This window comes from Culex pipiens, chromosome 2 (assembly GCF_016801865.2).
Source record: "Culex pipiens pallens isolate TS chromosome 2, TS_CPP_V2, whole genome shotgun sequence".
Taxonomy (NCBI): Eukaryota; Metazoa; Arthropoda; class Insecta; order Diptera; family Culicidae; genus Culex; species Culex pipiens.
The window spans coordinates 203885672-203909622 of NC_068938.1; the positions used below are offsets into that span (position 1 = coordinate 203885672).

At 37.9% G+C, this 23951-nt stretch overlaps 2 protein-coding genes across 9 annotated transcripts in view; one reads left to right on the top strand and one right to left on the bottom strand.

The window, feature by feature from the left end:
• LOC120416358 (uncharacterized) overlaps nt 1-23951 on the bottom strand; it is a 221116-nt gene that overhangs the window by 12337 nt on the left and 184828 nt on the right. For 3 of the 4 annotated variants that reach the window (XM_052708808.1, XM_039578091.2, XM_039578090.2), the window contains exons 4-5: nt 12152-12358; nt 10472-12089 (exon numbers count right to left, since the gene is read on the bottom strand). In XM_052708808.1, coding sequence (XP_052564768.1) covers nt 10472-12089; nt 12152-12358 — 1825 coding nt within the window. The remainder of the gene's footprint in view (nt 1-10471; nt 12090-12151; nt 12359-23951) is intronic. The other variant, XM_039578092.2, reaches the window with a different exon arrangement.
• Nucleotides 927-3822, top strand: LOC120416359 (uncharacterized). 5 transcript variants are annotated; one of them, XR_005605335.2, is made up of 3 exons: nt 927-3474; nt 3542-3662; nt 3726-3822. XR_005605335.2 is itself a non-coding variant. In XM_039578095.2 (3 exons), exon 3 carries the CDS (start codon nt 1457-1459, stop codon nt 3293-3295), a length of 1839 nt encoding a protein of 612 aa, XP_039434029.1. In that variant the 5' UTR covers nt 927-1121; nt 1189-1309; nt 1373-1456; the 3' UTR covers nt 3296-3815. The 5 variants fall into 5 exon arrangements, 2 of the variants coding, with proteins under 2 accessions (XP_039434029.1, XP_039434028.1); XM_039578095.2 differs by having other exon boundaries at nt 927-1121; nt 1189-1309; nt 1373-3815; XR_005605333.2 differs by having other exon boundaries at nt 927-3662.

Here is a 23951-nt window from a genome sequence, read left to right on the forward strand (position 1 = left end):
GATGATACGAATTTTCGCCGAGTTTGAACACGTCACCGACGGACCCAATGGTTGTCCGAGGAAACGCACCGGATGAAGATCACCATCCGCCGATGAGTTGCTACCAGGAAACGTTGACGTTGAAATCCGGAAAGCAGCTAAATTTTTTGCAACAGGCTCGCTGGTCACAGGTCACGCTGGAATCCACCGTCAGGACGCCTTTTCCGCGACCACTACCTTCTCCACTGGATATCGGCAGAAATAACGGCAATTTTTCGCACTTCTTGAAACAAAATTGTAGGAGGAAATTGACAGCGATTTTTTTTTTTTCAATCCGCGCGCACGCGAGGCTTACTTCGATCCACTTTTTGCAAGATCAATGTTTTTTTGCAAATAAGTTTTAAGTGACAAAAAGTGAAATTAAAAATCACCAAATTTTTTTTCGCCGTCTATAATTTTTTTCAGTGTAGTCCTTATCCATACCTACAACTTTGCCCAAGACATCAAATCGATCAAAAAATTCCTTTAAAAGATACAGATTTTTGATTTTTATTAAGAGGCAGTATTTTTAAATTCTGCTCGGTTTGTTCTAGAGGTCATATCGAGGTGCTCCGATTTGAATGAAACTTTCAGCGTTTGTTTGTCTATACATGAGATGAACTCATGCCAAATATGAGCCCTCTACGACAAAGGGAAGTGGGGTAAAATGGGCTTTGAAGTTTGAGGTCAAAAAACATAAAAAATCTTAAAATTGCTCGCATTTCCGTAAAACTTCATCAATTCCAACTTTCGTAGATGCATTTGAAAGGTCTTTTGAAGCACCTCAAAATGGGCCATAGACATCCAGAATCGGCTTGACTTTTTCTCATAGCTTTTGCAAATTACTGTTAAAAATGGATTTTTTTAAAACCTTAATATCTTTTTGCAGCAGCCTCCAACACTGTTACGCGCCGAAGCGCTTAACGCACCTCCTGATCAGTCAATGCAGTTGTCACCTGCATTCGACTGTCAATCTGACTTGAGCGCTGGACCAAAAGTCATCCGAATTGGTTAAGAAGCAGAAGTGAAATCCATGTGTGCTGCTTCACAGCGATATTATCTTTAAAATTTACTAATTTCCTTAATTTTCTGTTCTCAGAACGGTAATTTATTCAGTGCAACCACTTGGGGTTAAAATCTAATGAATTTTGCAATTTTTTCCTCAATTAGCTTTATGTGAAATTACATAACCTAAAACCCGTTGAACCATGAGAGATGATCATGAGTTCAGCCAAACCAAGCTCGACCGGATTTGCCGATTAGCCACCGAATTGCATTAGGGAGCAAAAACGTAAGTTCGTTTTTCCATTTAGAAGGCTATTTTTTAAACAATATATGTATTTTACCGCTACAGGAATTTATTAATCCACCAAATATACCGACTAAGACATGCAAACAGCTTTGTTTTAATGTCCCCGGACTGTGATTAATAAACCGGATGAATCCTCCCGTTGGCCACAGCCAACATTTTAATAAATTCGTTTGCACACGAGCAAACGCGGCCAATCCGGTAATGCCGAACCCAATCCAGCCATGTCACCATGGTCACGTTGTTAATTGCTTTGGCAGAGGGCCAGAAGCCAGAGAAACGACGCATGTTGATGCCTATCTGCTGAGACGCCACCAAAGCTGTGTTGGAGTACCAAATGAGACCGAGCACCTTGCCTGGAATTTGCCCAAATGCAGCATCGCGATCGGGCACTCCAAGCCAAGCTCACATTCATGTACTCCTCAAACAGCTGGTCAGCAGAAACGTCCTTCTGCTACAAGTATCAGCAAAGAATCAACCAGTTTCTCCGTTTTTCAACACCCTCACTCACCTCAGCCCACGGTTCAAAACCATGCCAGGCCACTGTTGCAGCACAAGTTGCCCGACATTGGACCAGGTCCACGAGCAAACAAATGTACGCCTTCGACATCAACAAAAACCTCCCTCAAGTTTCGCCTCAAACTTGCCGATCTCAAGCTTCAAAAAATACAACAAGAACAAGACCTGCTCAAGAAGAAACTGGATCTGGAACGTGACGTTTTTAATCGTAAGTATGCACTGCTTGGGGTTTCTTCCGATGCCCAACCATCTGACCATCAAGTGACAACCGTGGATTACTCAAACCCAGCTCAATCGGGCGCAATAGTGAGTCAAACTTCACTCGCTAAACTCAATCCAGTTGATGTGCCAAATCCAGCGTCCAGTCAGCGCAAATGGTACTGGACACCATCTCCAACATGCTCGACGGCCAGCCAACCCCCGCACACAGAAGTCGCCAAATCAAAACAGCGTGCCAACTCCGCACGAACAACCAACGATGGACAACTGGAAGAGGAAAATGCCAGCTTCCAGCTCCAACAACATTACCGATCCGCGGGTCAACAATATCTGTGGACGGCCACCAATCACACCGACGTCTACCGTGCCGCCAACGCTTGGTCGATCGTTCGGAGTCGTATCGTCCGCTACCAATACCAAGCTCTGACGATCAGCTGTTTTCCGATCTTAACACAAGGAAGAATCACGACACAAATACTGTCTCGCACCCCGACTACTTACCACGAAAAGGAAAACAAGAAAGATCGGCAAATGTTCACGTTCGGATCATACTACGACACACAAGTGAGCCTAACCAACCGGCCAACCCAGTCGCTTGTGAGTATGGAATGTGACAACACCGAATTCAACGACCTGCGAAACTCGGTCGTCCAGATGACTAAACTCCTCAGAACAAACCTGCGATTTTTCCAAACCTCGTACTTCAACACCTTGCGCGTACCGATTAATTCAGCAGCGAGCTGTATCTACAAGCAGAAGGCCTCAGTACTACGGGGTGCTGAACAAGTTCGACTACATTTCCAGTCCAGCTGGAACACTTTGGTACCTTCAAGCCTAACCGGGAACAGCAGCGCACGAGGAATATCACTTCACTTTGACCCGCCGAAGGGACCCGATTTGATGCTTGTGTCGAAAGTAAACGTTGAACGGGAGACCTACCAAGATCGGATCAGTTGTTTACAGAGTGTTCGCGCACACACAATCACCACGAGAACCAGTACACCACAACACACCGCAGATCTACACATCATCGTGAGTACGAGCTATATGAAGATTGCGTTCAGGAAAGGTTGCTCACCTGCTGAATGGACTCCTTCACCCGCAAGTTCATTGCTTGACGTCGTTGATCATTTTCACCTGGAGCCGTCTGGACACTCGGTGCGGTGGAAGGTAAACCGCACAGATTGGTTCGGTGTACCTGGGGGGACTGTTACGCGCCGAAGCGCTTAACGCACCTCCTGATCAGTCAATGCAGTTGTCACCTGCATTCGACTGTCAATCTGACTTGAGCGCTGGACCAAAAGTCATCCGAATTGGTTAAGAAGCAGAAGTGAAATCCATGTGTGCTGCTTCACAGCGATATTATCTTTAAAATTTACTAATTTCCTTAATTTTCTGTTCTCAGAACGGTAATTTATTCAGTGCAACCACTTGGGGTTAAAATCTAATGAATTTTGCAATTTTTTCCTCAATTAGCTTTATGTGAAATTACATAACCTAAAACCCGTTGAACCATGAGAGATGATCATGAGTTCAGCCAAACCAAGCTCGACCGGATTTGCCGATTAGCCACCGAATTGCATTAGGGAGCAAAAACGTAAGTTCGTTTTTCCATTTAGAAGGCTATTTTTTAAACAATATATGTATTTTACCGCTACAGGAATTTATTAATCCACCAAATATACCGACTAAGACATGCAAACAGCTTTGTTTTAATGTCCCCGGACTGTGATTAATAAACCGGATGAATCCTCCCGTTGGCCACAGCCAACAAACACCCATACTTCAATCAATCAAGTAGGCGAAAATCTGTTCCACCCCAAATCCAACAAATTGTAAAAAAAATATTTTAATTAATTCTAAATTGCAATTTTTCCAATCAAATTTGCCACTCCAATACTTCTAACTAACGTGAAATTTTCCGAGGATTCCGAATATGACAAAATTGAGACCAAAAAGTGCCGCTATGGAAGCCTACAGGGCAAAAACTAACGTTGTAAAATTTTTGTTGTAGAAAAATCGAAAAACTATGAGAAAAACTGCGATTGGCCAAAAAGTTAATACCATAGGCTTATGGTCCATAAAATTACCTATCTTTTGACCTATGGGAGTATGGGTGTTGGAGGCTGTTGCAAAAAGAAATTAAGGTTTAAAAAAAAAAGAATTTTCAACAATAATTTGCAAAAGCTATGAGAAAAAGTTAAACCAATCCTGGATGTCTATGGCCCATTTTGAAGTGCTTCAAAAGACCTTTCAAATGCATCTACGAGAGTTGGAATTAATGAAGTTTTACGGTAATGCGAGCAATTTTTAGATTTTTTAGGTTTTTTGGACCTCAAACTTCGAAGCCCGTTTTACCCCACTTCCCTTTGTCGTAGAGGTCTCATATTTGGCATGAGTTCATCTCATGTATAGACAAACAAACGCTGAAAGTTTCATTCAAATCGGAGCACCTCGATACGACCTATTACACATTGGTGATAAACTCGCTCTTAATAATTTTTGTATTGACAACTGCCAAATTTGTATGGAAAATTATATGGACAAACTTATGCTGAAAAATGGCTTCTTTGAGAATAACGAAGGCACCAAAAAAGATTTAAGCCGGATTAAAAAACACAAGCATCAAAAATAAAATAGAAATACCTATTTCGAAGAGAATTGTTTTTTTTTTTCAATTTTTAAAGAAACAATTCAATTTGACCCACCGTGACACCGTGTACGAATGTGTGCGTGAGATTGTGGTGTGCATTGTACGCGGTGTTGTGTGCGTGCCACGCTCTCAGCGCTCTCAGTAACCATAACACTATATATACAGGCATGCTTGGGTGTGTGGGGGAACTCGTGGGAACAAAGGAACGGGGTGAATCGGGACATTGGCTAGTTGGGAAGCTTGGATCAAACAGGTGCGCAGAAAAAAATCGGCCATTTTACCTTTTTTTTATGCAAACTCAGACACTCAAACACACAAACACATACTTACGCATTCACGCTAGGTCTAGTGCGAGTCGTACTGAAAGTAGAAACCGGTTAGTCCGCGGGGGAGTTTGTGATATTAGTTTCAACGTTTTATGTCGAGTTCAGTCAAAACAGTCATCAAAATTTCATATCAGTTAAGTAATTTCAAGAAGTGTTACCAAATGCAAAAGTTTTTCTACTATTAACAAACTTAAGAAACGAAAAGAAACAGATAGTTTTAATGTTTAGTCGGAACTTAGTCGCCACCATGAAAACAATTCTAACTTTGATAATTCTTTTCGTTTTGATACAATTTTCCAAATTACACGAAATTGTCTGCAATAGAGTCACCTTGAAAGATTTCATGAAAAAAGATTACAAACCAGTGAATTTTGAACATCTCTACGCAAAGTTCGATTTGAAACCATGGAATGAGTATCGAGAGGATCTTTACAGTTATGATTTAAATTATGGTAAATATCCAAATTGGACATGCGATTTTACTGGTAGCTTTAGCTCATTTGAATTTAACTCAAAGTCGAAAAAAGGCATCTTGTGGAGTTATCTGAACAACTCAGTGGATTGCTTCATGTACACAGTCAAGCAACATGGAAAAGTGTTATTTTCAGACGAAGAAGAAAAAACAAAAATCCTCATTGGATTCAGGGTTGCCCCAAATCTGTACTGTTTGGGTCAAATGAGAGGACCTTATTTTGCATCTCTTCGGGGACCAAAACCAGACCCAAAGGCACTGATTGACAATGGCACTTGTGCGGGGTGTAAATTTACGTTGGTGGATTTGAGTGATGACCACGGTAAAGGTTCTATTGCTATAGGAAATTATTTACTGCAAATCTTGTGTGGTTTTGTGATTGTTTTTAAAATAATCATGAATGGATTTTAAAAATTAACTTAAATATCGATTGAATGTATACATATGCGAATAAATATTGTTTCGTTTGGTAAGCATAGCGTTTGAAAATATATGTGAACGTGTTGTGTCATGCGTTGAATAAAATAAATATGTCTTTTAATCGAGATAAATAATGTTTCATGCGTTCTGGGTTAGTAATTCGTAGTTACCGTAACGTAATGTCAGTTTCTATAAATATATATCGATCGTGCATAAGTGTAGTGAGAGTAGTGTTGTAAAGTGTCACAAATGTTGTCCCAACTTGAACCAGCAAGCAATCTTTCACTCATTCGTTAAAACCAAATCAAACAAACAAACAAAACAAACAAACAAACGTCAAACAAATAAATATGGAACGGAAATGTGAAACAGAAAAATGATTGGAGGTCGGGTTGCATGGGGTGCCGCTTCGGATGTTTCTTGAACTCGATCAATTTCAAAATTATTTTTGTCCTAATCAGCGATGGAATAATCATCATCAAAAGAAAGTCTTTGGATGCTCATCAAGAGAAAAAAAATCCGAAGAGAGATTGGCCCTCCTCTCGCGCACTAAAGATCGGTAAAAGGAATCTAAAAAAATTTCATCTTGATTGTTCGGCGGAACATCATTTACACTACTACACTTACAAATGTAACGACACACGTCGAAAAATGACCTGTCACGTTTTGTAAATGGGTGATGTGTGTAAACAAAATGAAATAAATGATTTCAAGCAGTGCTGACAAGGAAATTCACAAAAAAACATCATCAGCAGGTTCCTTTTCTTGGAGAATTTCGGGAGCGATTTTCTTTTGTGTGAATTGCCTCCTCTCTCGTTCGCAGGAGAAGAAAGTTCGCCAGCGATATTGTTTGTTTTGCGATTGTTCCATCCCTGGTCCTAATGCTTTTAATGTTAAGGTTGCTTCAGATTTTGCTACTTTCGAGTAAACCTATCTTTTATTTTATTTTTTAGCTTTCCATGATTTTGTAGATAATTTCAAAAGTTTTTTTTAAAGATCCAATAAAGTTTTGTGACTCATATGTTTATAGGACCTATTAAAAAAAGTCTAGATTTTAAGCTTTTTTTCTTCATCTAAAATTATTTTTTAAAGTTTTTGCCTTCCTCACGTTACTGAGGAAAGGCTATAAAATCACTCGAAAAATGAACTTCTCAATTAGACCTCCTAGACCCACCTTCATGTATACCTATCGACTCAGAATCAAATTCTGAGCAAATGTCTGTGTGTGTGGTGGGATGTTGATCAAAACGTAACGTTTTTTTGTGTTTTTATTACTTTACCACATGTTTCTTTAAAAATTTACTTGATTTCACGTTTTTTTATCTGCAAATTTTGCATTCAAAAAGCATTACTTAAATTAAAAAATAAATAGCAACATTATTTTCAACAAGATTCAAACACACAGCCAAAGATGACACCCAGAATATCTAAAAAATAAGCAGTCAAATAAAAAAGTAATTGTTTTCTTGAAGTATTGGCTCTTTTCTTTCCAATACAATTAAAACCTTATAAAAGATTGTAGAGTAGGTTTAGACAAACTTGAACATTGTCATATTCTTGACATTAATAATTATGTAGCTATTTAGTTAAAAATACTATTTTTAAAATAGTCAATACGAGTAAATGTGTTTTTTTTTCAACTCAATACCAGAGGTATTCAGAGGTATGAATTGAAATTAAAAATCATTTTATGTAACTTTTTTTTCCCACGTATTCAAAAGCATATAAAATATACTTTGAGAATAAAAAAAATGACTGATTTGCTAAAATAAATGTTTTTTCCGTTTTTTTTATTTTAATCCTCTTGTCTTCTTGAAATCAACAAAAGAATTTCAAAAAAATCGTTTGAATTGAAATTTTACAGGAACCCTAAAAATACTCAAATGCATCAACAAACAGAAAAAAAGATTTATTAGTAAAAAAAGAGGAATAATCAATAAATTCATTTAACTTTGAATGTTGGAGACATTTTTTAATTATTTTAATGAAAGTTATTAAAATTTAATATATCAGCAATTCCCCACAAAACAGCATGATTTGAAAAAAAAGTTCTCCGATCCGGCTCAAAATTTTTCTGGGAGATTCTTGGCCGAAATAATTAGACCCGTATTTTTTATGTTTGGCCCTTAGGGTGTTAGGGTGGTTTGAAAAATGGTTGTTTTCGAGAATTTTCGCAAAAACCACATATTTCAAAAAAAAACATAACTTCACGCCATTTCAACCGATTTTCGATGTCTTAGACGCAAAAGAAAGGTGATTAGTTAAGCTATTTGGAAAAAATATCAAGATCTAGCTTAACATTTGAAAAGGTCGTATGAATACTTAAAATGCTGTTTTGATGGTCTTGGGAACAGAGAGCCTATGTCTGAAAATATTTTTAACCTGATTCTTCGGAAAATTTTACATTATATATCAAAAAATAAAAACTGGGTTTTTCGACGCGCCACGTGCAAAAATGGGAAAATGACGAAAACGGCAAAAAATCGACTTTTTTCACTAAAACTGCGATAACTTGAAAATTTCAGCAATTTTCGTAATTGAAATACGCAACTTTTGGTACCCTAACATATATAGGTCATCGCTGAAATTTTCAAGTTTTCGCTGTTTTAGTGAAAAAAGTCGCGTCGAAAACCCCAGTTTTTATTTTCAAAAAATCGTATCTCAGAGTTTTGAAAATATAGCTTCACCATTTTTTGATACATTATGTAAAATTTTTCCGAGGAATGAGGTAAAAATGTTTTCAGACATAGGCTCTTTGGTCCCAAGACCATCAAAACAGCATTTTAATTTTTCATACGACCTTTTCAAGTGTTAAGCTAGATTTTTGAAACTTCTTACTATTTTCCCCAAAAAGCCAAACTAATCACCTTTCTTTTGCGTCTGAGACAGCTAAAATCGGATGAAATGGTGCGGAGATATGATTTTGAATAAGGGACCATCCATAAACCACGTGGACACTTTAGGGGGGGGGGGGGGGTATGGTGAGCGTCCATGCTCCATACAAAAAAGTTTTTTTTGTATGGACAATTGTCCACGAGAGGGGGGGGGGGTTGGGATTTCCAAAAAAGTGTCCACGTGGTTTGTGGATGGTCCCTAAAGTGTTTTTTTGCGAAAATCGACGAAAATTGCCATTTTTCGGACCACCCTAACACGGCGTAGGTCACCCTAATGAGCCAACAAAAAAAAACGGATCTAATTAATTCGGCCAAGGATCCCCCAGAAAAAAAATTGTCCCGATCGGACATCCCGATGTTTTCGTAGGGATTTGCTGAAACGATATATTTTACCATTAACAAAATAAAGTAGGTATATCTAACCTTAAAATGTAATCCAAACAAAAAGTTACATTTATTTTAAAAATAAACGAAATAAAACATAAATATTTGATAAATGAAAAAGTTTTTCCGTCAAATTAAAACTTGACTATTTGAAATTAAAATAAGATTTCATATTGATATATTTGGTTAATTCTATATTTTTTTCAATTCAAAATTTAAAAATGTATTTTCCGACATTTGGAAATTCATTGTTTTGTATTTCCTTAAATCAGAACCCAAAATCTCGACTTGGTATACAAAAAAAGATTTTATTTGTATGGAATTGCCCACGATGGGGAGTTGACATTTCCCAAAAAGTGTCCACGTGGATGGTCCCTTAGGTGGAACCAAATCGATAACGATTATATAATCGTCTTCGCCCGGTGATAAAACGGAACTAGGGTTATTGGGTACTTAATCTTTAGTCTTATCTTAAATTTAGGATTGATCGAGTTCAGGAAACTATTTCGTTTTATTTATCAAAAAGAAAGGTCAAGGCATCGAAAGTCATTCATTTGGTTGGAATAGGTTTGAACTTGATGATCTTTGATATCAGAACATGTATTTTTGAAATTTACTCAATGAGTGCCTTGTTTATTTGCTGATATTCAATTGCCTTTAACTTTCAAGGCTGGATTTTTGAAAACAATTTATTTATTTTTTCATACTGATGGGAAAATGATTTTAGAACCATACGAAAATTATAAAATAGAAAATTTTGATTTTTGAGGCAATATGACCCATCAGGTCTGAAGGGTAAATGCTTGATCGGAGTGCTTTTCACAACCCAGTACGAATCGTATGCCTGATACAGGTTTAATCGTCTTTAGGATCAGTCCTGCATCGACCCTACATTTCTCACTGGGTTGTGACAGACACTTAGAAGGATCATAATGTAAATGACAAAAAACAATGCTCCGATAAAAAGGTCAACAGATTTTTTAAAGTAAAGTTCTAACCTCAACTATCCAAACTCAGAAAAAGACACAAGTTAGCTACCTCACCTAAGCTAACCATGTTGATTCCCATAATATCCCAAACGAAAACAAGACCTTCTAAGTAACGACACCCCATCGCAACCCCACCTCCCGCACCTGGGACTCGGGAAACGGGGAAACTTTTTTTCGGGGACTCACTTTTCGCATGCTAGTTAATAGTGTGATGTTACGGATTTTTTTCTATAAGGGAGGATTCGAACGCCCCTCCTTCGGTACTTACTTCTTGCCGACGTTGTTAGGCTTGACGGTTTGCGTGTTACGGTATCGGTTAGTTTTCTTCCCATTACCAAAGCTTGGCGCCGAGGCGGCCGCCGCCACTGGTGGTCCGACCGGTTCGTCGACCTGGTCCGATCGCTCCTGCAGATCGTTGCTGTCGTCCTTGCCGATGCGATTCTTGAGGCGGTTCTTGAAGCTGCCGCCGTTCAGGCCAGCTCCGGGTCCTGCAAGTCGGCGCGATGGCCGCACCAAGTTCGAGGCTGGCTGGGCCGCGAATAGGTTCTCCAGCGGGAGACCGGTGTCCTCGAGGGCTTGCGCGTGCGACGGGGATGGGGTGATTATTGAAGCCAGTTCCGCGTTGTATCGCGGGGTCTTGTTGGGGTTTGGTGCGGCCGTTTTCAAGATTCGTAGCGTTTGACTTGGGTTGATGTTTTTGGGACCCGGAGCGGGACCTTTTTGGGCAGGAGCGGCGGCGGCGGCGGCGTTACCTTGAAATACATGAGAAGTGCTTTGTAGGACCTGGGCATACTTTCCTGAAATGTAGGTGCCGATTACGCTCGTTTCGTGGACCGTTGTGGCGCCGTCCTTGACCACGGTTCCACCGAGCTTGGTGACCAGTCCCGTCGGGCGGGGCTTCTTATTACCTTGTCCCCGTTTGCCTTTGGGCTTGGTTGGGGCGGATGAAGCGGCACCAGCCTGTGAAGCGGTGGCCGTTGGCTTCAGGTTCACCACTCGGTACGTTTCTTCCACAAATTCGGACGGCTGGCGGGACAAAAAGTCGTACTCCGGCTCGGGAGCGATGTTATTGCCAATCTGGAGCACCGGCGCGGGCTCGTCGTCCTCGTCCTGTTCTTCCTCGTCGTGTTGATCGTGCTCGTCTTCGTGTTCTGCTTCATTCTCTTCCGTAATGCTGGAGAACACGATCGGCGAGTGTTCCTTCTGTTCGGCGTCAATCGTCGGTTCCTCAACGGTCTTGGCAGGTTCCTTCTTGTCTTTGACCACTTCTTCGTGTTGTTCCTCTTCCTCTTCTTCAACTTCCTCCTCTTTATGTTCCTCTTGAGCAGGTTCCTCCTTCACTGATTCTTCTTCCTTGACTTCCTCCTCTTCCTGAACTTCATCTTGTTGTTCCTCTTCCTCTTCGTCCTCCTCTTCCTCTTGAACCTCCTCCTCAGGCACAACTTCCTGCACGGGTTCCGGCGTAACAATCTCCTTCTCCGTCGTTACCTCCACCTTGGCTCCAATAACCTTGATGATCGGCGCAGCCGGCTTGATGACCTGCACCTTGAACGGCTCCTCCTCCACCTCCGGTTCAACCTGCTTCACCGGTGTCACCTCCACGATCGACACCTTCGTTTTCGGCTTCGCCACCGGCTTCACCTTCACCGGCGTGACGGCTTTCTGCACAAACTTCACCGTCGGAGGAGCGGCGTTCGCCTTGACCACGTACGGTTTCGGAGCCTCCGGCAGAACCTGCACCACGCTGACCTTCTCCTTGGGCTGCACCGCCGGCAGGATCACCGTCCGGCTGGGTTTGATCTCCTCCGCCGGGGCCGGTTCCGTCGTGGTCGTCGTCGGTGGGGACGTTTCGATCACCGGCGCTGCCGGTGTCGTCTTCGGGGGCTCTGAAAGGACACGTTAAAAAACCAAGAACCAAAGTTTTGCCGCGGTGTTGAGGATCGCTTACCGGTGACAGCTGGGGCCGCGCTTTGCGGCGAGAAGATCATCACGGTGTTGCCGATGGTGGTGGTGAAATCGAGAAAGCCGTACACGGTCTGCGTGACCAGGTAGCCCGGGTTGTTGACCTGCGACGGGAGGATCGCCTCGACGGCGGCGTTCGGGTTGTAGACGGGGGCGTTGCCCGGCGTGTACACGGCCGAGTGGACGAAGAGTGCTGGAAATTGGAGAAGAGATAAAATTTGATTTAGAAATTATGTTAACAATCAGATATTCTTTCAGAAACAATATCTATCAAATTTCTAAAAACATTTTTGATTCATTTCAAATAACCATGCGGGGCAAAATGCACCCCAACTTTGGGGCAAAATGCACTACAACAACGGGGCAAAATGCACCGGGTTGAAGCAGTTTTCACTAGTCACCACTAGATGACACCGCTGTTTTTACAAAGGAGCATCACAGCGGTGCATTTTACCCCAATCACGCTTTTTGCAGAAAACTTAATTAAAAAATCATTTTTTAATGTTTGCGAACTCATCTATCTAATGAATAATGAAGATTATGGCAAAAACTATATAAATCAACACTTACAATATCAATAAATGCTTTTTAAACTACCCAAAAATCATATTGAAAGTTCAATAAAAATTAGATGAAAACACAACATTTTACAGTTTTGCAAATAACTTAATCTGTTTTTATACTAGGGGAAATTCTCGTATCTTTGGCAGGTTAAGCTTTCGCTCCTAACTCCATCCAATTTGCTGATTTTCACTATTTAAACAACTAATTTTGCAAAACTTTTGGTAGAAACTTGCTTGCTCACTTCTTATTGAGCTATTTATCACTCGATTTCAGTTGAAAACGCTTTTAATTAGCTTTAATTGCATGTCAAAGTTCTGACCTGCCAACATTAGAGGCACGCTGGAATTAGATGCTGTTCCCCTACGAAGCTCTTATTTTTCCAGCATGGTTTTGCAATGTTAAGCTTCCAATTTCTATGATTTTTTCCCGGAGAATTCTTCCCAATACCGAGAAAAGCAGTGGGTGCATTTTGCCTCGGGGATGCATATTACCCCCTCTCCCCCTATCTTTTTTTCAGTGTAGTCCTTATCCATTCCTACAACTTTGCCGAAAACACCAAATCGATCAATTTTATAAAAAAAAATTTTGATTTTTGAATTTTCATAAAAAAAATTGTATGGACAGCTGCCAAATTTGTATGGAAAATTATATGGACAAACTAATGATGCAAAATGGCTTCTTTGGGCATTCCGAAGGTACCAAAAAAGTTTCAGCTGGATAAAAAAACTAATGACCGAAATCTCAGAGAATTGTGCTATTGTGAAATTTATAAATATTGAGAACCAAAACAGAATCTAGACTAATAAACAAAAACAACAGTTTTTGATGAGTGCCCAATTTTCCAAAATTATCACAATCACTCATCGCCAATTGATTGATGGTTACATTCGTGGCAATTATCGATGCCACTCGATTTCCGCTTTTGGGCAAATCAATCACAATCAACAATGGCGGGGAGGAGGACAAACCCATTGAGCGTGGAAACAGCGGAAAATTTCCAACTCACGTGTTTGAGTTGTTCGAAAATACACACATCCCGTAACGAAGTCGTCGGCCACGGTTTCCATATACTCTGTAACTCTGCGCTCGCGCTCATAATCAATTACTGGAGCCTGCAAATTGAGTATTTCCGCACCGTCAATCACGCCTTTTTTTGGGAAGGGGGCGCTTGCGAACTGTGTCGCGATTGCATAAATCTAGGGGCGTTTGGGGGAGGGGGGGAGAAGTCACACCTTCATCCTCGACGTTCATCAATATCAAACAACTCAAACAAAATTCTGTGCCTCGAATCCCGCCGGGGACGACCCGGACGAGAAGCACTAATAAAATCGGTGCCATATTAATGTTTTATGCAAAGAGCACGATTTGGCGGTGTGTTTTAAACAGATTGTTTTAAAAATATTTTCTAAATTTACAGTGCAAACGTTTCAATAAATTTGAAAATAAATCCAGCAAGGATTTTTTTGGAGTAGCTGGCAACCCTGCCTGATGTTTTGAGCACCTATGTGGAGTTTAAATCATTTTTCTAAGTTGAACGTCATGCTTTTTGATTAAAAATATTACAACCATCTAAATACAAATTGTTACCTAACTTTTTGTCAAAAATGTTTTACAAATCTGGCAACCTTGTCATAAGATACAATGACTTAGGGGAAATGAAAAATAATGAAAAAATAGTGATACATTTTAAAAATACAAACTAGCAACCCTGCCAAAAGAAATAAATACTTATCTTGTCGTTGCATGTTTTTTTATGTTTTGAGTTTGTGTTTATCGTTTTGAACATAACATATATTTTGGCAACTCTGCAATGTGATGTTACATTTAAAGTGAAGTTGATTAAATGTTTGTTCGAATCCGTTTACTAAGAGGCGTATTTCAAAATTATTGTGAAAATCTAGCAACATTGGTAATACTGAATAAAGATTTTAGGAAATTTTGTGCTTTATCATTTTTTTCTACATAACTTCCACTTCAACCCACCGCGCATAACGCACCAAGCTACGTTTCAGGCAAAGATTCCGAGAGATCTCCGGTTCCCCAAGGGCAGGGGACTCGGGGAGCTCGAGCTCGTTTGTGTTCGTGCTCTCATAATTATTTCCTCAAATATTGACGCCAACAATTTGCATCATTTTCATCGCCATCGGGGGATCAACTGGCGTTTCTTTGGTTGGAGGATGCTGGATGCTGCTGCTCCCCGGTGGATAATAGGAAAGACTTTCAGCGGGGATCGCTGGCAGCCTCCCAGACTGGGAGATGGTGCTGGCTCTAATAATAAATAAACAGCGATTTGGTTCAGCTCAGTTTCAGGCTAATGACGAGGGAGCTTTTGCGATAACAAGTGTGAGCAGATCTGTTGCAAAAGTTGTACGTGCGTAATAATTAGGAGCGTAAAAATAGAGTCAACTTGGAAGTGGTATTTTTAGCTGAAAAGGTCAAAGTTATTATTTTCTTCAATATTGTTTTAACCTGTTGAAAAGATAAATAATAAAAACTTGCCAACTGACTCACTCACCAACTGACTCATTTCATATTCATTGATTCTCTCACAACATTTAAGGCAAAAGTCTAAAAAGTAAAAAAATGTCAAAAATGTCAAAAATGTCAAAAATGTCAAAAATGTCAAAAATGTCAAAAATGTCAAAAATGTCAAAAATGTCAAAAATGTCAAAAATGTCAAAAATGTCAAAAATGTCAAAAATGTCAAAAATGTCAAAAATGTCAAAAATGTCAAAAATGTCAAAAATGTCAAAAATGTCAAAAATGTCAAAAATGTCAAAAATGTCAAAAATGTCAAAAATGTCAAAAATGTCAAAAATGTCAAAAATGTCAAAAATGTCAAAAATGTCAAAAATGTCAAAAATGTCAAAAATGTCAAAATGTCAAAAATGTCAAAAATGTCAAAAATGTCAAAAATGTCAAAAATGTCAAAAATGTCAAAAATGTCAAAAATGTCAAAAATGTCAAAAATGTCAAAAATGTCAAAAATGTCAAAAATGTCAAAAATGTCAAAAATGTCAAAAATGTCAAAAATGTCAAAAATGTCAAAAATGTCAAAAATGTCAGAAATGTCAAAAATTCAAAAATGTCAAAAATGTCAAAAATGTCAAAAATGTCAAAAATGTCAAAAATGTCAAAAATGTCAAAAATGTCAAAAATGTCAAAAATGTCAAAAATGTCAATAATGTCAAAAATGTCAAAAATGTCAAAAATGTCAAAAATGTCAAAAATGTTAAAAATGTCAAAAATTCAAAAATGTCAAAAATGTCAAAAATGTCAAAAATGTCAAAAATGTCAAAAATGTCAAAAATGTCAAAAATGTCAAAAATGTCAAAAATGTCAAAAATGTCAAAAATGTCAAAAATGTCAAAAATGTCAAAAATGTCAAAAATGTCAAAAATGTCAAAAATGTCAAAAATGTCAAAAATGTCAAAAATGTCAAAAATGTCAAAAATGACAAAAATGTCAATAATGTCAATAATGTCAAAAATGTCAATAATGTCAAAAATGTCAAAAATGTCAAAAATGTCAAAAATGTCAAAAATGTCAAAAATGTCAAAAATGTCAAAAATGTCAAAATTTTTGTCAATTTTGTCAATTTTGTAAATTTTGTCAATTTTGTCAATTTTGTCAATTTTGTCAATTTTGTCAATTTTGCCAATTTTGTCAATTTTGTCAATTTTGTCAATTTTGTCAATTTTGTCAATTTTGTCAATTTTGTCAATTTTGTCAATTTTGTCAATTTTGTCAATTTTGTCAATTTTGTCAATTTTGTCAATTTTGTCAATTTTGTCAATTTTATCAATTTTGTCAATTTTGTCAATTTTGTCAATTTTGTCAATTTTGTCATTTTTTAAATTTTTTTTCAATTTTGTTTATTTTGTAAAATTTGTACTTGTTTTATTTTATGTTGAATAATTGATTTTTTCAAAATTTGTAAGTCGTTTACATGTTATCTTTTACTTTTTTATTGATTCTTTCACCAATGAGACTCTATTATCGTTTAAACTTTTCCCTAAACCAATAACAATTTGCTCGTTCCAGTTAAAAATTGATGCTCATGGCACTTGCGTTGACGACTGCTGCTGGTTCCAAGTCCCTACCCTTCTCCCCCACCCAACAACCCAAAATCCCCAAAAGTACCAATTGCAGCATCAGGTTGTTCTTCAACTGCCAAGCACTCAAAGCAAACATTGCACTCCCTGCAAAACCCGGGACATCGAGCAAGTTTTCAGTTCGAGTACCAATTTCCAACACTTTTGCTCCCTCCCCCCTCCGGGCTGATTCGGTTCAAACTGATAGACAAACTTTTCGAGAGAACTCACCCCAATCTCCAGCTTTTTCTTTTTTTTTTATTTTGGCTGGATGGAATCAGAATCGCTCGAGGGTGGGATTTTGCGTTTGCGACGGGGATTACGAGCTTTTTGGGGCGAAGATCGAGTTTTTGCCCGAGCAAGCTCTCTAACTCTAAATTACAACACTCGAGCTGGGATTGCGACAAAACCAGAGGAGGAGAGGGGAAGGGTGAAGAATTTGTGGTTGTGTGAAGAAGATTGATTAGCAAATTTATATCAATTGTTGTTTGCTCAAAAATTTGTTGATTTATGCAAACGCCAATAATTGGCTGCTGTTTGCAGTTTTGAGGAAAAGTTTTGAGACAAGTTTGTCGTTTGCACTTGATTTGCAGCCATTTTATGAAGTTTCCACACACTGGAGCAGTAGAAACAAAATAATTAGGAATTTTGAAATTTAAAAATTCCTTAAAAATAAACAAAAAAAAAATGCACAACAGCATTATTGAAAGCAACTTTGTCGAAATTAAACAAAATTAAACAAAATTGAAAAATACAACTAAAAATGAACACAATTTAACAAAAATAAACAAAAAATGAACAAAAAAAAACAAAAATGAACAAAAATGAACAAAAATGAACAAAAATTAACAAAAATGAACAAAAATGAACAAAAATGAACAAAAATGAACAAAAATGAACAAAAATGAACAAAAATGAACAAAAATGAACAAAAATGAACAAAAATGAACAACAATGAACGAAAATGAACAAAAATAAAAAAATGAAAAAAATTAACAAAATACACTAAAAATGAACACAATTTAACAAAAATTAACAAAAAATTAACAAAAAAAAACAAAAATGAACAAAAATAAACAAAAATAAACAAAAATGAACAAAAATGAACAAAAATGAACAAAAATGAACAAAAATGAACAAAAATGAACAAAAATGAACAAAAATGTGCAAAAAGGAACAAAAATGAACAAAAATGAACAAAATTGACAAAATTGACAAAATTGACAAAATTGACAAAATTGACAAAATTGACAAAATTGACAAAATTGACAAAATTGACAAAATTGACAAAATTGACAAAATTGACAAAATTGACAAAATTGACAAAATTGACAAAATTGACAAAATTGACAAAATTGACAAAATTGACAAAATTGACAAAATTGACAAAATTGACAAAATTGACAAAATTGACAAAATTGACAAAATTGACAAAATTGACAAAATTGACAAAATTGACAAAAATGACAAAATTGACAAAATTGACAAAATTGACAAAATTGACAAAATTGACAAAATTGACAAAATTGACAAAATTGACAAAATTGACAAAATTGACAAAATTGACAAAATTGACAAAATTGACAAAATTGACAAAATTGACAAAATTGACAAAATTGACAAAATTGACAAAATTGACAAAATTGACAAAATTGACAAAATTGACAAAATTGACAAAATTGACAAAATTGACAAAATTGACAAAATTGACAAAATTGACAAAATTGACAAAATTGACAAAATTGACAAAATTGACAAAATTGACACAATTGACAAAATTGACAAAATTGACAAAATTGACAAAATTGACAAAATTGACAAAATTGACAAAATTGACAAAATTGACAAAATTGACAAAATTGACAAAATTGACAAAATTGACAAAATTGACAAAATTGACAAAATTGACAAAATTTACAAAATTTACAAAATTTACAAAATTGACAAAATTGACAGAATTGACAGAATTACAAAATTGTAAAAATTTACAAAATTGCCAAATTGGCACCAAATTCTCTTTATTTCAAGTAACTGTTTTGATTTCTGGAATCTGGAAATAAAATTAGCGAATAATCGTTCGAAAACAATCGCTTAACTGAACATTTGAAAAACGGGAAACGGACCGCAAAATTAGCTAACCAAAACTTTCCAAAAACACTTGCGCAATTGGGAATGGAAATCGCTCCTGAAAGGGAACTACGTTTAAGTTTAATTAGAGAGTTTCGCCAACTCAATTTGCATATAATTGGGCACCCACAACTCATTGAATTCCGCTTCGAAAGAAAACTTAAATCAAACCAAAGCGGTGCCGGTTGTCTAACCGTAGGCGCATTTGCGACTTTAATCACACCGCACACACACAGTTGAGTGGCAATTAAGGGTTGCCACAAGGATGTCTGGACTTGAAATCGATACCTTTTACTAGCTGCCTTCAAGTGGGGTGGCACACGCCCAGGAGGGTCTAATAATTGCAGACTGCACGTGTCTCGAGTGGCTTCGTGCTGGGCGTCGGACACAATAAAGTGGGATATTTATGTAAATTTGTTTGAATTGGATCGGATATTACAGAGTTACGGCGTCGAGGGGGGAAGGACCTTGGAGGTGGTGGGAAGAAGTGTCTAGAACAAAGAAAACGACGGGCGGACGGTGCTGCCAGCAAAAGTTGAGTTTCTTCACTTCGATTACGGACTTCAACATTGAGGGGCAAAGTTCCAAAGAATGTTCAGCGATGTGTCGAGTTCCGGAAATTTGGTAAGTACAAAGAGTGTAAAATTGTGATATGAATTCAGGTAAGTACAATCTGTCAACTCTGTCAAATTTTGTCATTTCTGTCATAACTTAGTCGTTTTGGTGAATAATTTGTCAAAACGACCAAGTGAATAAGAAAACTTTTTCGTTTTTTTTTCATCAAATTCCATCCTTTTATTCTGGTCGACTTGTCAAATTAACGCTTCCGGAGCTTATCTCCTCTAATAAATACCTCCCCCACAAAACAACAAAGCAATAATCCTCGCGCTGAAAAGGATTGTCGTCGTTGGCTTTCTCCATTTTTCTACATCACTTGTTATCCTGTCGTCGGAATCAACCCTCTTGAAAGATCTCTCTCACTTTCACTTTTCCGCGCGCGCTTGGAAAAGCCAACCCGGAAAAGCCGATAACAGAAACATTGTTTCATATTTTCGCGATGAATTCCCGTCCGTCCAAAATTTCAGAGCAGAGGAGAAAAATCCTCCGACGCCAAGCTGGCGAGACGAGTTCGACGGGGGGAAAAAATCTAAAAAAAGACGGGGGAGAGATTTTCCACTCGTTGCGCTTTTCCGCTGGTTTTATTTGTCTCGCTAGGTCCGGGGTGAAAATGTTGGGCTTTTCGGTGGAGCCTAATGAGCCCTGGGAAGGCAAATGAAAATGACTTTTTAAAGGTGTAATCTCTCTGGTGGGAAATGGGCGATTTGATAAGGGGAGCGATGCCGTTTGATGGGATTTAAGTGGCAGTTTGAGCTGAGATTGTTTGAGAAAATCGTTTAATTAACCCTTTTGTTTCTGGTCGGAGCTTTTGATACAGTTTAATTCGCTAAAAAAGTAAATTGCATATTACATAGCAAGAATTTTAAAAGAAGCTATTGATTATTATTTTAAAATTTTGTTGATTATCTTATTATTATTGTGCAATGAAAAATTTTTAAATGAACATTCAGAAAACTGTCCTTGAAATGGTTAATAACCTCCCAAAATTAAGATCATAAAATGTTAAATTTGACACACTCGTTAATTTTGAATACCCTCCCATTACCCCATCAGGTAATACAACAAATCAAAACTTATCCTCCATAAAAGCCTTACAAAATATCATTCCCCTCGAAAAACCCACCCTCCCCCTCATAAACCCCTTTCGATAAAAGCTCACCTTGTCGCTCCTTGATTGTGGTCGTGAATTTTTACTGCCCCTCCGCATACATTGCCCATTAACACGCTCATTGGGCGGAAAAACGTTTTTCGCTAGCGAAACCCCCCTCCCAAGAGAGTGGCGGTGCGATTTTTACGATTTCATTTTCGCCACCGAAAAAACACGACACAAAGTCGTGCTCGCAAATAGAAATCCTTCAACAACACTTTTATTTCCGAAAAACGCAAACACACACACACACGCACGCGGTTTTTTATGGGTCTCAACCACTTTTCAAAACTCACATCACTCACGTGAGGATTAGGGTGAGTGACAAATGGGGGCTCTGAGGAGAGGGTGGGTTGGAGAGCAATTACCAACCCCTTGCGGAAAGAAAACCCCTTTCTGAACATGATGACACCCACGTGGCGCAAAGTGTTGCATTTTACGATTGAATTGGTTTAATTTTAGATTTGTTTGTTTCTCTTAAAAATATTAAAAAAGTTTTGAAATTTGAAGTTTTTTCGCACTTTTACATTTTGCACAAACCGCTACCATATTTTTTTCATTGCGATGATTTCTCTACACGAATTTAAACATGTTGAGAAAAATACTCCTTTCAAAAATTCAACGACATTTAGCAATTGTTATGAATTGGTATAAAAATCGCAGAGTTACATCCTCTTTAGTAAAATGCAACTTTATGCACCAGCAACTATTTTGATACAAATTTTTCATGGTAAAATATTTATTTTAGGAAAACCAGACTCTCACTCAACAAAAAAAAAGTAAAACTTTTGTTATGTTTTTAAAACAATTTATTTGAACTTAAAACTTATGATTTCATTTTATGGTAAAAAAATGCGAAAAACAAGCAAAAAAGTTAATTAAAAAAAAAGAAAAAAAATAGGCTTTTTTTATAAATTTCACAAAAATTCTGTTTATAATTTGTATATACTTTATTTGGGTGAAACTTTGTCTATCTATTCCTAATTCCAAATAAGTCATTTTGCATCATTGGTTTCTCCATACAAATTTGGGCGGCTATCAAAAAAATCATTCAGATGAACTTTATGATTGATAAGGTGTCTTCAACAAAGTTGTTAAGACTTTTCTGTGGAATTTTGAATGATTGGGAAAAAACATATTTCAAAATCTGAAAATATTCTTTACAGTTTTCGGCCTATTTTTTCTATACTAATAATACTAATACTAAAACTTATTGTTTCTGCTTTACGGGTATCCAATGATCAGGATTTTTTCATACATTTCGAAAGCTATAACACACATTTTTGAAAATACTCTAATTTTTTTTAAAGCTACGCATTTTTGGAAAAGCGCGGATTTTTTTTTTCAATATAGGTATCAAATAATTGAGATTTTTCATAAGTTCGAAAGTGATATCACATATTTGTGAAAATACTTAACATTTTCACAAAACTGCTAAAACTTCTAAAAAATACTCCAGATTTAAGTTGTTTACAATATGGGTCTCAAATGATCGTGATTTTTTCATTCATTTCGATTGTAATATTTTTTTGTGTGAAATACTCAAAACATTCACAAAATTACGCATTTTCGAAAAAAACTAAAAATTTAAGTTTTTTACAAAATAACTATCAAATGATCGGATTTTTTTCGTAAATTTCGTTAGTAATACTAATTTTTGTGAAATACACCATATTCTTGATTTACACAACGAAATGGGGGTGTTTAAATCGAGAATCGTTTAAAAATAGAATGTCCATGACTTAAATTGAGAATCTGACTTAAATCAAGAATCTTTGGGATTTTGTAATTTGTCGGAGAATTTTCAAAATGTATCAATTGAATATTGCTTAGTTATGTTGTTAAAACATTTTAGCATGGTTTTGTAACACTTGGGATGTTCTAGTCCATCCGAAACTTCCGGGAATTTTGTTCAACTGGTTTACTAAAGAAACTAGTCGAAACATCAAAATTTTGACAACGGATCCTACCCAGACTACTTCAGTGAGTGCGGTAGGCTACAGTACATTGTTGTAACAACTTATTGGGATGATCTGGGTCATCCAAGGACTCCCTGAAGTTAAGATCTGCAGGTCTACCACCGTAACAAGCCAGAGGTCGACGGTTTTTGACCCCGGAACATATCCGCATAGCTTCAGTGAGTATGGTAGACTACTTTTCAGCTGTGTTGAGATGTCCTGAGTCATCCAAGGACTCCCTGGAGTTCAGATCTGTGGGTCTACCACCGTAACAAGCCAGTGGTTGACGGTTTTTGACCCCAGAACATACCCGCATAGCTTCAGTGAGTATGGTAGACTACTTTCCAGATATGTTTGGATGTCCTAGGTCATCCAAGAACTCCCTGGAGTTAGGATCTGCAGGTCTACCGCCGTAACAAGCCAGAGGTCGACGGTTTTTGACCCCAGAACATACCCGCATAGCTTCAGTGAGTATGGTAGACTACATTCCAGATATTTTGAGATGTCCTGGGTCATCGAAGAACTCCCTGGAGTTAAGATCTGTCGGTCTACCACCGTAACAAGCCAGAGGTCGACGGTTTTTGACCCCGGAACATATCTTCATAGCTTCAGTGAGTATGATAGACTACTTTCCAGATGTGTTTGGATGTCCTGGGTCATCCAAGAACTCCCTGGAGTTAGGATCTGCAGGTCTACCGCCGTAACAAGCCAGAGGTCGACGGTTTTTGACCCCAGAACATACCCGCATAGCTTCAGTGAGTATGGTAAACTACATTCCAGATATTTTGAGATGTCCTGGGTCATCCAAGAACTCCCTGGAGTTGATATCTGCCGGTCTACCACCGTAACAAGCCAGAGGTCGACGGTTTTTGACCCCGGAACATACCCGCATAGCTTCAGTGAGTATGGCAGACTACTTTCCAGATGTGTTTGGATGTCCTGGGTCATCCAAGAACTCCCTGGAGTTAAGATCTGAGGGTCTACCGCCGTAACAAGCCAGAGCGTATCGTCTACCATACTCACTGAAGCTATGCGGGTATGTTCCGGGGTCAAAAACCGTCGACCTCTGGCTTGTTACGGTGGTAGACCGGCAGATATCAACTCCAGGGAGTTCTTGGATGACCCAGGACATCTCAAAATATCTGGAATGTAGTCTACCATACTCACTGAAGCTATGCGGGTATGTTCTGGGGTCAAAAACCGTCGACCTCTGGCTTGTTACGGCGGTAGACCTGCAGATCCTAACTCCAGGGAGTTCTTGGATGACCCAGGACATCC